We start from the raw sequence: 15,538 nt of genomic DNA, 5'->3' as shown, positions 1-15,538 counted from the left end.
TGAACAGTGTTCAATTTGCCACTGGGGCAAATGTGTCCTAATAATCAATCTCATAGGTCTGAGCAAAGCCCTTGGCCACCAGCCTGGCCTTATATCTGTCCACTATTCCATCAGGCTTCTGTTTGACAACAAACACCCATTTGCAACCCATTGTTTTCTTGCCCGAAGGAAGAATCACCAGCTCCCACGTCTTATTTTTGGATAAGGCTGTCATTTCTTCTAACATGACAGCTTTCCACTTTGGACCTGCCATTGCATCCTGCCATTTTTTAGGAATAAAAACAGAGGAAAGAGATGACACAAATGCACGATAGGAAGGAGACAAAGCATCATAGGAAACAAAATTGGTGATGGGATGTTGGGTACAAGATCTAATGCCTTTACAGGCAGCAATAGGTAAATCAAGAGAGGAATCCTTACCAGGTAATGCAGCGAAATCTGGATTTGGATCAAGTTCTGATGGTTGGAGTGGTACAGTAGTGGTAGTCTCAACTTGCTCTTTGTGCTTCCGGGTGTAGACTTGATCAACAGGAATTTGACTCACAGGTCTACGCTTCCCTTGAATAGGAAGCAAACTAGAGATTGAAGTTGGAGGCTCTAGAGAAGAAAGCTCCCCCTGAATAGGAGCCGGAAGGATAGAAGCAGACTCCCCCTGAATAGGAGCCGGAAGGATAGAAGTAGACTCCCCCTGAATAGGAGCCAGTAAATGAGCAGGCACATCTTCAAATACTGGATCATGAAACCCTTGAAGAGGAGGCTGAGAATAATATGCCAGGGATTTCATGGACAACAATGTCCATGGTAACAAATGTACGCTGAGAACGTGGATGATAACATTTGTATCCTTGCTGGGTGGCAGAGTAGCCCAAAAAGATACACTGAATGCTCCGAGGATCAAGCTTACCATGAAGATGATGGTTGCGAATAGGGCTGTAAACGGCTCGGATTCACTACTATCCGAATCCGAATCCGTTTAACAAATGCAATATCCGAATTCGATCCGATATCCGACGAAAATTTAAAAGGTATTACCATATCCGAATCCAAGAGTTTATCGGATATCCGGATATTATCCGATCCGATAAACTCTCCGATTTGTGAACATTACACTTCTGGATTTTCGACTCCAATTACCAATTTCCGACTCCGATTACTGATTTCCAACTCCGATTACCAATTTCCGACTCCGGTTTCTTACGCCTGTAATTTTTACTATGTCAAAGTTGATCAGATTGTAAGTTTCTAGGATTGTCAGCATTGTGATTGCCATATTCAGCCTCTTGCAAGTAATTTAACTGAATTTGAAGCAGTAAAAATGGACAGCTTATATACAGTACACTCAATGAATCTCGTTAGCTTGAGATCTGAAATTTCTCCCCATTCTGCTCTCCTTTCTAAGCTTAATTAGGTATGAATAGCAATAGGGAAAGAAAAAACTTGAAAGTCAAAAGATAGAAGATAGATTGCAAGAAGAAAAATAACTGCAGTACTACAAGTCCTCAGTAATGAAATCAAACATGTATTTTTTACCCAAAAAAAGAGAAATCAAACATGTACATACCATCACATTAACCCGAAGGCTGGGTTACTAAAAGCCACAAAAAAAAATATTCAAAAATCCAAGATAAATTTAAGAAAAAAGAATTATCTAAGAAAGACATGAAACCAGAGAGGTAGACAGGAATGGAGAGGACTATGGCAATAGTGGAGACGCCAAAACCCCATACCCAGCCTTTGTTGTCTTCAATCCAAACGACGAAAGTGACAGCAATGAGAGTGCCACAGGAGAGGCAGAAGACGAAGTAGTTGAAGAATGTGGATCTCTGGTTCCGTCCCTGCGGGGTTGCCCCATCAAATAAAAAATTCAAGAGAGCTCTGTTTTACATTCTACACCTAGTTTTGTTGTCCATGCCTATGCCCTCTGCCACCGAGAGCTGTAAAGAGCTGTAAAAGAAATCATCTACAGCAGCCCCATCTCCCCAACCCCCCCCTCTCGACTCCAACAGTAACAACCTAGCTATTCTCCTTTCATTACCCCCTGCTGTAAGCCTGTAACAGCGAACAAACAAACAAACAAACAAAAACCCTAGACGTTCACAGTAAAACACTCCTCCCTTCGACTCTCATTCCCACCCAATTCCTTGACCCCAAACTAGATAACTTCTTCTATTTTCACTGAAAATCACCCCACCCATTTGGCTTAAAAAAAACCCACTGTGGATTCCCAGCGAAAACGCCCATCACCCCCTTTTTTTCCCTCTGAAACTTCGATCAACCCCTTCTAGAGTTCGACCCAGTGAAAAGAAAAGAGAGGAAAAAGAGCAAAGAGAAGAGAGCGAGAGACAGAACCAAGAGAGAGATATGGAAGAAGAAGAACAATCAGAAGACAGAACTTGCCACTGCCGGTTGTGCGTGTGTCGCTGCCAGTGAGAGTCGAGAGTCGAGAGTCAAGAGGGTTGTGCATGTGCCGTTGCCGGTGCCGCTAAGAGTCAAGAATCGAGATTGAGTGACCTTGAGGCTTAACTGCTTGAGGCTTGAATGCAGAGTGCCGGCGCCGCTGAGGGCTTGAAATGTTGAGAGTTGAGACTGGAGAATCGAGAGTGAAAGAGGGAAGAAGAGAATAGGGATTCCTCGATTAGGGTTACAGCCCTAGTTTTAGGTTAAGAGTTAGGATCATATTACAAAAATGACCTTATAAAAATACTAATAATAAGGGTAATATAGTAAAATTCATATATTTTTATAAAAACATTAAATAATCATAATTTACAATCGGATAAAAAATTATCCGATTACTATCCGACTCTGAATCCGATTAGCTTCCGGACGGATTCGGATATTTGTCGAAAACCAAAAATCCGGATTCAGAACCTCCTAAACGGATTCGAATTCGGATTTTCGGCTATCCATTTACAGCCCTATTTGCGAACATAGCAAACACAACCAAAAATTTTGGGGGGGACCACAAAAGAGGAAGAGCCTTGAAGGAGGTCAACAGGAGTAGCCCATCAAGTACAGGGGTAGGCATATGGTTAATGAGGTAGGCAGCGGTGAGGATAGCATCCCTCCAATATTGAGGAGGAACCTGCCGCGCAAACATAATCCCGAGCCACTTCTAAAAGGTGCTGATTTTTCCTTTCGGAAACTCCATTCTGGGCAAGGGTGTCTACACAATTGGTCTGATGGAGGATGCCATTCTCAGCCAAATAGGTTTGGAACTGACCTTCCATGTATTCTCTGCCATTATCAACTGCAGAATTTTTAATGTGGCACTGAATTGGGTCTGAATCATATGATGGAATAGCTAGAAACATCAAAAAACCTCACTCTTGTGTTGCATTATATACACCCAAGTGGTCCTAGTAAAGCAATCAATTAAGGAAACAAACCATCTATGGCCAGAAATAGAAACACAACGGGCAGTGCCCAACACATTAATATGAAATAAAGCAAATTGAGAAGTACTTTTATTTATTAGAGAATAAGTAGAATGAGTCTACTTAGCCAAAATACAGGTTTCACATAAAAACTCATCCTTGTTACAACCTTTAACTAACTGAGGAAACAAAAAAGCTAAAGTTCGAAAAGGAAAGTGACCAAGCCGACAATACCATAGATGGAGATCCGAAGAAGTTGCGGAATGTAACTAATGAGCCAAGGATGAAACTGATGGTGGACAAGTCTGACCCGTGTCGAGTATGTAGAGACCACCATATACCTTACCAACCCCAATCATGTGTCCTTTCACCAGATCTTGTATGACACAATGAGAGGGAAAGAAAGTTATTTTGCAGTTCAAATCTCTGGTTAGACTACTAATGGAAAGGAGATTAGTAGGAAATGAAAAAACATGCAAAACATAACTTAGTGTGATGGTAAGGGAGCAGTGAAAGGAACCCTTTCCATGAATGGGAGAAAGGGAATCATTAGCCGCTTGAACAGTATCTTTTCCAAAACAAGGAGATTAACAATGAAATACATGGAAGGAACAAGTCATGTGGTCAATGGCACCGGAATCTACTATCCAAGGACTGGAGACAGCCGATGCACAATAACTACCAATCGGAATACCTGAGGCAAAGTAAGAACCAGATGAGGCAGCAGTTGCAGATGCCGTAGAAGGTGCAGCGGAAGGTGTCTGGAGCATGCGGGAGGGCTAGTAGCTCATCCGGAATAAAACCAGTGTCAATAGAGGGGACTGTAGCAGTAGGACCAGCAGCTTCAGTCAGATTTGCCTTCGGTTTGAGCTTTCCCCGGCCTCATTTCGCCTCAAAATCAGCAGGCTTCCCATGTAACTTCCAACACTGAGCCTTGGTGTGATAAGGTTTGTTGCAATGTTCACACTTGACAGGCTCCTTGGAGGCAGCATTACCACAATCAGTAATGATAATGGGAGTGGGGCAGGAAGTAGTCTGTAGGGCAGACCTAGCAACAGTAGGAACACGTAACATCGCAGACACACGAGTCTCCTCCGTATGAACCATGGAAAAGGACTGCTCTAGTGTAGGAAAGGGAGACTGGTTCAGCACTTGCATTCTAATAGGGTCATACTCCACATTTAGACCTGCCAAGAAGTCGTACACACGGATACTGTCGACGTGTTTACGGTAGGCAACAATATCAATAGGTGTAGAGGGCTGATAGTCGAAGTAATGATCCAATTGTTGCCACAAGCTTTTGAGGGAAGCATAGTATGCAGAGATAGACAACTCCTTCTGAGTGAGGTCATGGGCCTTCTTGCGAATCTCATACACCTGAGCAACATTCCCAACACGTCCATAAGTCTCCTTGGCGGCACTCCAGATCTGATGGGCTGTCTCCAGAAGCAAGAAATTGTCGAACAGATCTGGTTGCATAGATTGGAGCAACTAAGACATCACCATAGCATCATGTGACATCCACTTCTCTTGTGGAGAACCTTTTTCAGCCGGCATGGCCCCAAGGATATGGCCAGTAAGGCCACGACCAGCAATGGTCAAGTAGTCTGAGACCACTTTGAGGTAATTTGTCCCATCGAGCTTGATAGGAGCATCAAGGGGAAGAAACTCTGACCGGGACTGTCCATCAAGCCCAGAAGTTGCAGAAGAAGAGTCTGAATTTATCATGATGATTCAAGGAAATGCTCCAACAAAAGGCAGCAACACAAGAAATTAATAGCTGAAAATGGCAACAGCAATATCACCATAAAATCTTCAATGAATTAGGCTGAAAACTTGATCGAGTACTCTTCAATGATGATGGAAGAAGTCCTCAAAATTTCACACCAATCTGAGAAGGAGAACTATAAGAGGCAATTCATCAAACACCCATTGAGCATCCTTGTATGCTGAAATCGATTCAGAGAAAGGGAAATCTGAAGAAACTCAAACAAGTGGTTGGAAAGGATGGGGAGTGATTCTCTAAGGTGAAATACACGCCTCCAAAAAGAACCAGCAGCAGCTGAAAGGAAGAAAAAAAACCGCCAAACCCAAAAAATCGATGAGTTGAGGGTTTTGAAAAAAACTGAAAGTGAAGATCGATTAGGAGAAAAAAGGCTTTCCAGAGAAGGATAAGGCTTTTGGATGGATGCATAGATGCTGCAGAAGGATGCAGATGAGGGTCCAAAAAGGGGGAAGAACAATCTATAAAGAATAGAGGCTTTGTTCTTCAAGAATCTTGGAAAAGCTTCAATACCGCAGGGAAGAAGGCAGCATCTATCGGGTAGAACAAGGTTTAAATCATGAAAAAAGGAAGGAGGTAGGTTTGAGGGCAGCAATTAGATCGTAAGATCACCTCAATAGTGCTGCCCTAAGGTGAAGGAGAAGAACCAAGAGAAAGAGGAGAGAAGAGATCGAAGGAACAAGGAAGGGGAGGAAAAAGAAGAGATGATAGGAGGCTGGGGTTTGAAAACTTGGATCAGAATAGGGTTAGATCCGATACCATGTTAGAAGAGAGGTGACAAAATGAAATGGCTTGAGTGAATGAATCTTCACGCTCAGCACCTTCATTTATAACATTCACTTATAAGACAGAATTACAATATTGTCCCTGTATAGCCGACTATGCTTATAACAGGGAATAAACAAAGAAAAAACCCAAAATACCCTTATCGGGTTACATAACTCAACCAAAAACAATTTATTTATGATTCTAATGGAAGTATAAAGAAAATGATAAATATCTTCACATGGCCATTTTGGATCTAGCAAAAGTATTGATTGGGTATCAAGAGAAATCTTGTGGTGTATTTTGGAAAAGTAAAATTGTTTCAACTTGATATATTGACATACCTAAGGATCTGTGATAGAGATGTGACCACTTTTAGAACTCAGAACCAGTAGGGGATAGACAAGCTGGTGGGGGCAGGTAGGATGAATCCTAGGTTCAGGCTAAACACCTCCCTTACAAGATCCCAAGTAAACCCAAGTCAAAAGTCAACCTTCTCAGATGAAGGTCAAACTCTACCAATCACAATTAAATAGAATAGGTGATCTTCAAAAGATAGCAGTGATCTAATAGTCAGATTAAAACTAATTTTAAGAACAGTGAAATCTGAAATACAAATTCAGAAAAGAGGGGAATTTCAATTTCTCAAAATCCAAGATTCAGATTAGTCTAAAATTAAGATCAAATTCCCTACTTGGCTGGTTAATGCAATCTCAAAAACCAGATTCCAATCTAAGGGCTAGATTGAAAGTAATTAAGAATCCTCAGGTCTGAATTGAAAACAAGACAGATTTGAGAGAAAGTTAATAACAGCAGATCAGAAGGTCTGATCTTCAGTAAACTATGTGGTCTAAGGTCCCTTAAGGGCAGTACTTGAATGCCCCAAAAGATCTCCCTGATCTGATGGGTAGATTCCCCATAATTGCGAATCATGTTTTTGCTGAAAAGGAGTCAAAATCAGGGAGATTTTAGGGCAGTACTTGAATGCCTTAAAAGATCTCTCTGATCTGATGGGTAGATTCCCCATAATTGTGAATCTCGTTTTTGCTGAAAAGGAGTCAAAAACAGGGTATCCACCATCCCAAATTGAGATGCTTCTTGTTGTGATTTGGTTCTCAACAAGAACAGTATGCATTCAGCAATAAAAAATGATGATAAACCTGCCCAAACTATGATTAAACAGTAAACAACAAAGCTTAAATAAAACAAATGCAACACACTTACTTGAACGAGAGAAAAACAGAGTAAAGAAGAAGGGGATAGATAAGTATAGCTTCCCACCAAGAACAAGGAACAGAATCTCACTGCCCTCAAAAGATTTCCCATCCTCTCCGGAATCGCACAGCACTCCATTGAAGCAAAAGCTCAGCTCTATTATTCATCAAATCGTGCGTGAGCCAATGGCTCTTACAAGCTATTTATAAAAAACTAAAGCATAATCCTAATCTGAACAAGAAAATAAAATCATATTGCTAAGCAACATAAATAAGAAGCATAATAATTAAAAGGAAACCTTCTCACGCAATGTGAGGGAATTCAAAGCCTACCAAACAACTTAAAATTAAAAAAAACTACCTAACTAAGCCTAATTTCATATGCCTACCTCCGACCCATATTTTAGGCCCATTACAATGAAATCACATGGGATCAAAGGCCCAATGCATACATAACCCAAAGCTTATTTCCAATAAAATAAGCCCTTTAGGTGACTCATCTGCATCACAAGTTAGTCACCAATTATAGTGGGTCTACACCAAGGCATAGTTTTCACGGCGTCTAGGCGACCTAAGGCGCTGGAGAGGGTCCAAAAACGTGGTGACACCAACAAGGCGGCCAAGGCATCCAGGGCATCTGCCTAGGCGACCTAGGCGCCCAAGTCGGCCAAGGCACCTGGACGCCTAGGCGCCTTGACAACTATGCACCAAGGGTTAGCATTGAATATTTATCTCTTTACGTCTGTGATGGATGAGACTACTAGACTGTAGACATAAACAGGATGACATAAGACAGTGTATTGTGTTTGTTATTGATATAGTTTTGGTTAACAAGATTAAATGCTAAGTCAGAATTACAAAGGATGCTTTAGAATTAAAAGTTTTTAAGATCAATTGGATTAAAACAGAACATATGGCTTCCAATTATAAATAGGAGTGGATGTAGTGTTTAAAATTGTTGATCCACGGACCATTCCGTGGAGGGAGGATCAATGGTCAATAGTGGGGCAGAGTTTGAAAAGGATGTCACAAACTATAAGTCCTCAAATGAATTGGAGTTTTTTTTTTCCCCTCCCTTATTTTTTTTTTAATGAAAGAACAATTTATTGGAAAGATGAGTTTGAAAGGATGTCACAAACTATAAGTCCTCAAATGAAGTGGAGTTTTTTTTTTCCCCTCCCTTATTTTTTTTTATTTTTTATTTTTATGAAAGAACAATTTATTGGAAAGATGAAGAGAGGATTTTCTAGCGTATTCTGCCATCAACACATTCCACAAAAGCAGAAGAGTAGTCTTTACAAGAAAAATTGTAACACCAACAATGTTTTACGGAACTAGATGTTAGAAAACAGAGAAATAACATGTAGATTAAATAAGTATATCAAAGAACAGAAAGCTAGGCAAGACTATCAATGAATGCATTCAAAGAAACTTAAAAGAAGCACCAATTGGTGAAAATATGAGAGAAAGTCAATTGAGAAGGCCCAATCATATCAGTCAGAAACCATTTAATGCACCAGAGGAAAAATAGGGAAAAATGTCCTGGGTTGAATCAGTGACTGCCTGTTTTTGAGTTGACAGCAGATGTTGTCTTAAATAGAGAAGAATCAAAAAACGTGATTCATGTAGATTAAATTAAATAGATATGAATGACAAAACAAGATTAACATAGATGAGTGACATAGGCTTGGTGAGTTGACTATTTACTTGACATATGTATAGTATGTGTGTGTGTGTGCTCGCACACGTGTGTAAAAATGAGACAAGTTTCCACATAGATATTGTCTAGTCAGCAATTCAATATCATAAAACAGATATATGAAACACACTTACCCACAAGAGACAAGAGTATCAAAATGCAAGCACCTAACTCAACTGATCTTCGGCTACCCATTTTGGTCACAGCAATGGTGTGCACATTTTCAGTAAGAGTTGTAGAACCGGTCCCTGTACCCCAGAGACCTGCCAAGACACTTGAAAGGCCTTCAAGTCCAATACCACGGCTGAGAACACCTGGTGTTGGAGGTCTGGATGCAACCAATAACGAAGATGCATGGTATGAGCCAACCTAAGAATAACCATGCAGAAATATCAGGGGCTAGCTATGAAATAATCTTTAACATTGTTAAATAACTCAAACAGAAAATTACATACAGTGGAATACAGAAAATTACAATTAGGCTTCAGCTTACTACAAACTTTCCTCAATATGTTTGTTGTGAAATCTGGAGAAGTAAATGAAAGCTTTTACGTTAGATGATGAGGGAGGTTCCCCTCACATTTGCCAAAGGAAAAGAGTTCTAAATCATCATGCATTCCCCATGATCAAACATAATCATATGTCTAATCCTGCATGTGCACAATGTTAGCACTGCTATAGTTTGCCACGATAAGGGGAGTGTCCCTATCGTAGCTTGATGGTTTTAGTTTGTGTTTGTCCTAGTTAGATTAGGACTTCTCTTATTACTTTGCTAAGTAATGAGTTGTGCTAAGTAATGAGTTGTTTTGTCTTTGGGATCCCTACTTGTTCTCTAAGTTTGGATTCCTAGTTGTCCTCTACTTTATAATTATTTTTTTGGAAATTATCGGCACCACCCCGTGAGCTATCCCGTTATTTAATGCAACGCCACTAAGTACCAAAATAACAATTCTGGCCCAAAAACTAACAGGGTTAGCCTTTTAACTGTTAATTAGTGATGTCAGCAGGTTAGATTTTTTAAAAGACAATGCTGCCCTTGTTATGACATGAAGTGTGGATGTTTTTGTAATTTCACCTCCCTCCCCCTCTCACTCTCCCTCCCTCTTTCTTCTCCGTCTCAGGATACCATGGATCCCTCTCCCCTCCAGCACTCCTCTCTCTCCCGCCTCCACCCCTGCGAGGCCCCGCCCCTGTCCCCGGGCTCCCCTGGCCCCTGCTGCCATTTGTGCCTAGCGCATCCAACACTCACTCCCTGGCCACATCTCACACCCAACAGATGGCCACCGCTGCTGCAATCCCTTACCCGCTTATGCTTTTTAACATTTTTATCCCCAAACTTCACTTCACCTTCCCTCTCCAATCACCAACTCCACCTGTAATTTTGGCCACCACCAATGAGGGAGGGAGATTCCGCATGACAGTGGAATGAGATCCAACTCCATCAATAGTGATTCAAGTATGACAGCCTCTTCACAAGCTGCAAGGATCCTAGTAAACAAAACCCAGAAAACACCAGAAGGAAAGTGCAGAAACAGAAAAAACCCAGCCAAAAAATTTCACGTTTCATGCCCTCCATTTCAACTCTGCAAATTTTCATCGGAACTCTCTCGAATTCTTTTCCAAATTTCAAAGATGACAAAGCCAAAATCGTTGGATTCAACAAGGTTCAATTTTTTTCCTTTCTTTTCAAATAGCACACCAATTTTTATTTTTTGTTTCATTTTTCTCTGATTCATGGTCAGCTTCTAACGATCTTCGCAGCTATGACGACGGTCGACGGGATTCCCGTGCGCTGGCTCACGGCCGGCAGCCTTGCAATTGTAACTATACACATGGCGGTCAGAGTACCTATGCTCCGAACAGAACAAATCTCCGCCTACACTGCAGTCCCCTTCTCTGTTATTTTACTCCTTTCAAAGCTGAAAATAACCGGTTGCAAAGTGCAACATAAACAACAGTCCGACGCCCGGAAGCGGAGGGAGAATGGATCATCTGCATGTAAACTCATCGGTTGTGGCATCCTTAACTTATTTGCTCCAACTACCCTGTTACAGCCCGCATGGATTCCAGCGTTCATCAATATCTCTTTCACTATCACGCGGAGACCGGCTTCGGACAGTGGTGGCGGTCAATTACAGGTGCAGGTTGTTATTGGAGAGGGAAGGTAAAGTGAAGTTGAGGATAAAAATGTCAAACAACATTTTCTTCTTCTCTTGGTCCAGATGTAGATCTTCAGACGATCCATTTGTTGCTGCAATGGACGACGCCATGGCTGCAGCGGTGAGTTTCAATGGAAGAAGAGGGATGCGACGGTGGTGCTCAATCGATTCTGGATCTATCTCACACATTGCAAAATTACCTTATTAGCCTTTCAAAGTTGAAGTCCAACAGTAAGAAAGTGATTGTGGGCTGGGTATTTTTTTTGTTTTAGTGTGGAGGGTAATTTAGTAAATTGCATTTCATAGTGTTAACCCCATTAGTTTTTGGGCCAGAATTTACATTTTGATATTTATAGCTTGGCCTAAGCTTCACAAAATAGAAAGTTCAAAATTAGAAAGTCACGAAAAAGGAAACTACTATAAGCCTCTTACAAGAGTATACTGAGGCTTGTACACCCAGTAATCTAAGACTTGACTACGTACACTAAAATAAAATTAGAAAGTAAACAAAAATAGAAACTTAAGTGAATAGTAACTAACTAAATCAGCAATAAAATCTGCCTTGTCTTGCTATCTTCAGTGGGGCCCACAGACAAGTATTTGCTTGGATTTCCTTCTCCATACAAGGCTTATGAACCCATAACACTGTTCACGTGAACAGTAGCTCAGGTACTGTTCATGTGAATAGTAACCTTTTTTTTTGTGAAGTAGTTCGGGCTGCCTTAGGTGATGCTCCATCGAACCAACAAAAACTTGCCACATAATCAAACCAGGCTGCCTCTCACAGCAGTCGAATCCACAGCCTTGCTGGGCTGGTTTTGGAGCTTGTTCCTGCAGGTACATATGGACTTGTGATCTACATCAGAGAGAAACACTTCAAAACCATAGTTGATAAGGCATCGCCAGGCGCCTTCAGGATGTTGAGGCGATGGCTCGCCTTACTGGATGTAGGTAAGGTGACCGCCTTGATCTGCCTAGGTGGCTGGGCAGGCGCCTTGTGCTGTTGTATCTTTTTTTTTTATATTTTGTTATCTAAATATAGGTTGGTGCAACGGTAAAGGTTGCTCCATTGTGACCAAGTGGTCACGGGTTCAAGTCTGGAAACAGCCTCTCTGCGAAAGCAGGAGCAAGGCTGCATACATTATGACCCTCCCCAAACCCCGCATTGGTGGAGCTTTGTGCACTAGGTACGCCCTTTTTGTTATCTAAATATAGACTCTTTCCTTAACTTTTTTTATTTGGCAGTGTACAGGATTATAATGCTTGTGATACATGGAATCATTGAATCTTAAACCTTGCTATACTGTTGTCTCTGGTTGTACCATTTTAGTCTATTGCTAATTTACCACTGCAATTAATTTTGTTCCTATGTGACACATCAAATATCATTGAACTGAATTACTGAAATATCTTCTTTGTTCAATTTATATTTAACTGCTGGTTTTCACTACTAGTTTGTTGTGAACAATCAGTCAGTCTTACAGAACTAAAAAGAGCTACCCAGTGCACGAGGCTCCCACTACTGCAGGGTCTGGGAGGGGCAAATGTACACAGTCTTAACCCCCTGCTTTGCAGGAGAGGCTGTTTCCAAGTTTTGAACCTGCAACCAACAGGTTGCAATAGCAACTTAACCGTTGTGCCAAGGCTCACCCACTGGTGGTTTCTAATTGGTCAGTCTTACAATGGATGTTAATTTATATGCAACTGTTGATTTTTACTGCTGGTTTCTTTAATTAGCTGTTAATTTACTTATGATGTTTATTATGTGTCTACTAGATATATGGGATAGAAGGGAAAAAGTCCTAGGGTGCCTTGTCGCCTAGACGCCTCCTCCACCAACTTGGGTCAACTTGGTGCCTAGGCAACTATGTTCAAAACCCATTCAAAAATTGAATAAATAAGTTCAGAGTCTCAGATCAAGACACCTGGACTTCAGATGCACTACACAAGCATCAAGCCACTTCTTGGATAGTACACAGCTCCATGTTTACCTCTCCTGATACAAATTATACATTTATTACTCTATGTGGATCTTACAAATATTTCATCTTTTTTCACTTCCGAGACCCAATACTTCAAAGGGAGCCTAATATATCAGAAAATATTAACCTTAATTTGCCAAGGTTCAAATTTTAATGAGACAGGACAGATAAAGCAGTCATGAAGGAAGGTGTTTAGGAAACTAATACACTTAGGGGAATGGAAGTTACAGTTTCCAGTTAAACACAGATTAGGGTAAGATACATAGAATTAGGACCTTATAGGATTACGGTAAAAGGGTAATGAAATAATCCAACACAATATACTAAAATCTCAATAAAGGACGTAGAAGTTACCTTTGGTAAGTGAAAAATCAAACAATAAATCCAAATAAAGGGAAAAGATAAACACAAAAAAAGAGTAACAGGAGTAACATCTGATCAATGACTCGTTCTGTAAATATCTGATTGATAACAATCGAAGAACTGATTTTTTCGAATCAGGAAATAAATCAAGAAAGAAGATCTAAAATAAAGGAGACTATATCATCTCAAGATTTCAGAGAAGGAAACAAAGAATTAAATTTTTTTATACATTGAAAAAAAAAACACCTGAAACACATCCAAAGTAGTCATCTGCTACAAGGTTCAGGTCTAACTGCTAAAATCCAGATTCTTTTCAGAAAATTCAGCAAGTTGTAATAGTGGGGACTTTGATCAGGGGGCTGTATGATCAGTCCATGTGATGCAGATAAATCATATAAATGGGTTTATTTTGGTGGAAAAGTCTTGGATTGGGTTCATACCTGCTGGGCCTTTGGTCGAATGGGTTTTCATTGTATTGGGCCACTTTAATGGGCCTAAAATATGGGTAGGAGATAGGAATACGGGATTCACTTTATAATTTAGTTTGAGTGTTTTACTTTATAAGCTATATTGTTATTTCCTTGTTTGGAAACAGCCTCTCCATAACAAATGGGGGTAGGGCTGTGTACATATGCATACCCCTCCCCAGACCCTACAGTAGCGGGAGCATCGTGCACTGGGTACACCCTTTATTGTTATTTCCTTGTTTGTTAAGGATGGATAGTCTTATATGAATAGAACTCATATTCCTACATTGGGTAGAGTTTTAATCATGTGGAACACTTATCCTATCTAGTTAGTTAAGATAGAGTGCTTCTTATTTCAAGTACACTTTCCTTTCCTATTTCAAGTATACTTTAATTTCCATTTAAAGGATGTAAAGCCATTGAATGCCCATGATTTTTATTATGAATGAAAGCATTGCTTCCTAAAGTTCTACAGTGATTCAGGCTTCAGTTGGGTGATTCAACAAGCCCTATAGTGGTGATTCAGTAGGTTGGTTGGTGATGATTCCCAGGTCATATCCTTCTACTTACTCTTCCATTCTTCATCTTAACCACTGTCAAATCAGGCTTCTAGAAACCCATCAATTGGGATCAGAACTATGGTCAACAGTAATTCAAGGAACTTTGATATGGCCAGCCTTCAAGCTTCTACCAATCAATTAGTTGAAAGGGTCAGACCACTATCTGATAATATGGCTTGACTGACGCAGTAAAGAGGAAGTACATATGAAAACAATATTTACTATAGGACTGATAATACTACAACCAAGGTGAAGCCAGAAGTTTCTTACTTTAATGGACTGATGAACCCATGGCTATTCCTTGATCGATTAATTTCTCCAGAGAAATATTTTGACTGCTACAACTAGACAGAGGAGAGGAAGCTTAGATTTTTTCATTTGCGATTGATTGGTCGTACTAAACAATGGTGGGGAATACACAAAACGAGGCATAGAGTTAGAAGACATGAGCCTAGATTTGGGAAGAGATGAAGCACGAGTTAAGGAACAAATCCCCACCGGAAAATATTCAAAAGAAGCTCTCTTTGACAAGATTACCACCAAAAGGCCTTCAAAGCTAAAGAGAACTTGAAGCAGTTGTTTGCAAGTTAGAGAGTGTCGGAAGCCTGACACCAATAATATTAAAGCACATGTTGTGTTCAACTTTGCATCATCAAAGGAAGAAACGAAGGAAGCAATTAAAGAGGAGGAACCTATCACTTTGATGAGTCAGCAAAGGAGAATCCAATTTTCCTACACAAGTTTGATTTCGATTGTGAACATGAAGAGGAGATAACAATCGTAGAAGAGTAAATGATTCAAGGTGAAAATCATGTCCTTTGCACGGTAGAGGATTTTCCTTCACTTCAAGAATTAGAGCCTACATTTGAAGATAAAGATGAAGAAATCAAAGAAACCTGCGACAACAAAAACTGAGACCATGCTTGAAGGTTATAAGGAAGAGATTCAACACGATAAAAATCTGCTGCAAAAGATAATGTTGCAAAACTCAAAGAACATAGCAAAGACAAGGTTGCAGCAGCTATACTAGATGTGTTCATGGTGAAGGAAGACTTCGATAATACTCCACATGAAGCCGTGAATATTCAAGATATTCTTGTTGAGGATTCCATAGAGTTAATGATTTCACCTCACTACTTCGAAGAAAAAACTCCTATGGTTTGCAGACT

General features: G+C 40.4%; 1 protein-coding gene across 1 annotated transcript in view; it reads right to left on the bottom strand.

Annotated features, from left to right (window-relative positions):
- LOC122651746 (nucleobase-ascorbate transporter 12-like) overlaps positions 1-15,538 on the bottom strand; it is a 28,096-nt gene that overhangs the window by 3,927 nt on the left and 8,631 nt on the right. Inside the window, exon 8 of the mRNA XM_043845267.1 lies at positions 8,973-9,207. Within this exon, the coding sequence (XP_043701202.1) occupies positions 8,973-9,207 (235 nt within the window). The remainder of the gene's footprint in view (positions 1-8,972; positions 9,208-15,538) is intronic.

Source organism: Telopea speciosissima, chromosome 2 (genome assembly GCF_018873765.1).
Source record: "Telopea speciosissima isolate NSW1024214 ecotype Mountain lineage chromosome 2, Tspe_v1, whole genome shotgun sequence".
Lineage (NCBI taxonomy): Eukaryota > Viridiplantae > Streptophyta > Magnoliopsida > Proteales > Proteaceae > Telopea > Telopea speciosissima.
The sequence above is the reverse complement of the archived record's forward strand: the minus strand, read 5'-3'. Positions and strand labels throughout refer to the sequence as shown.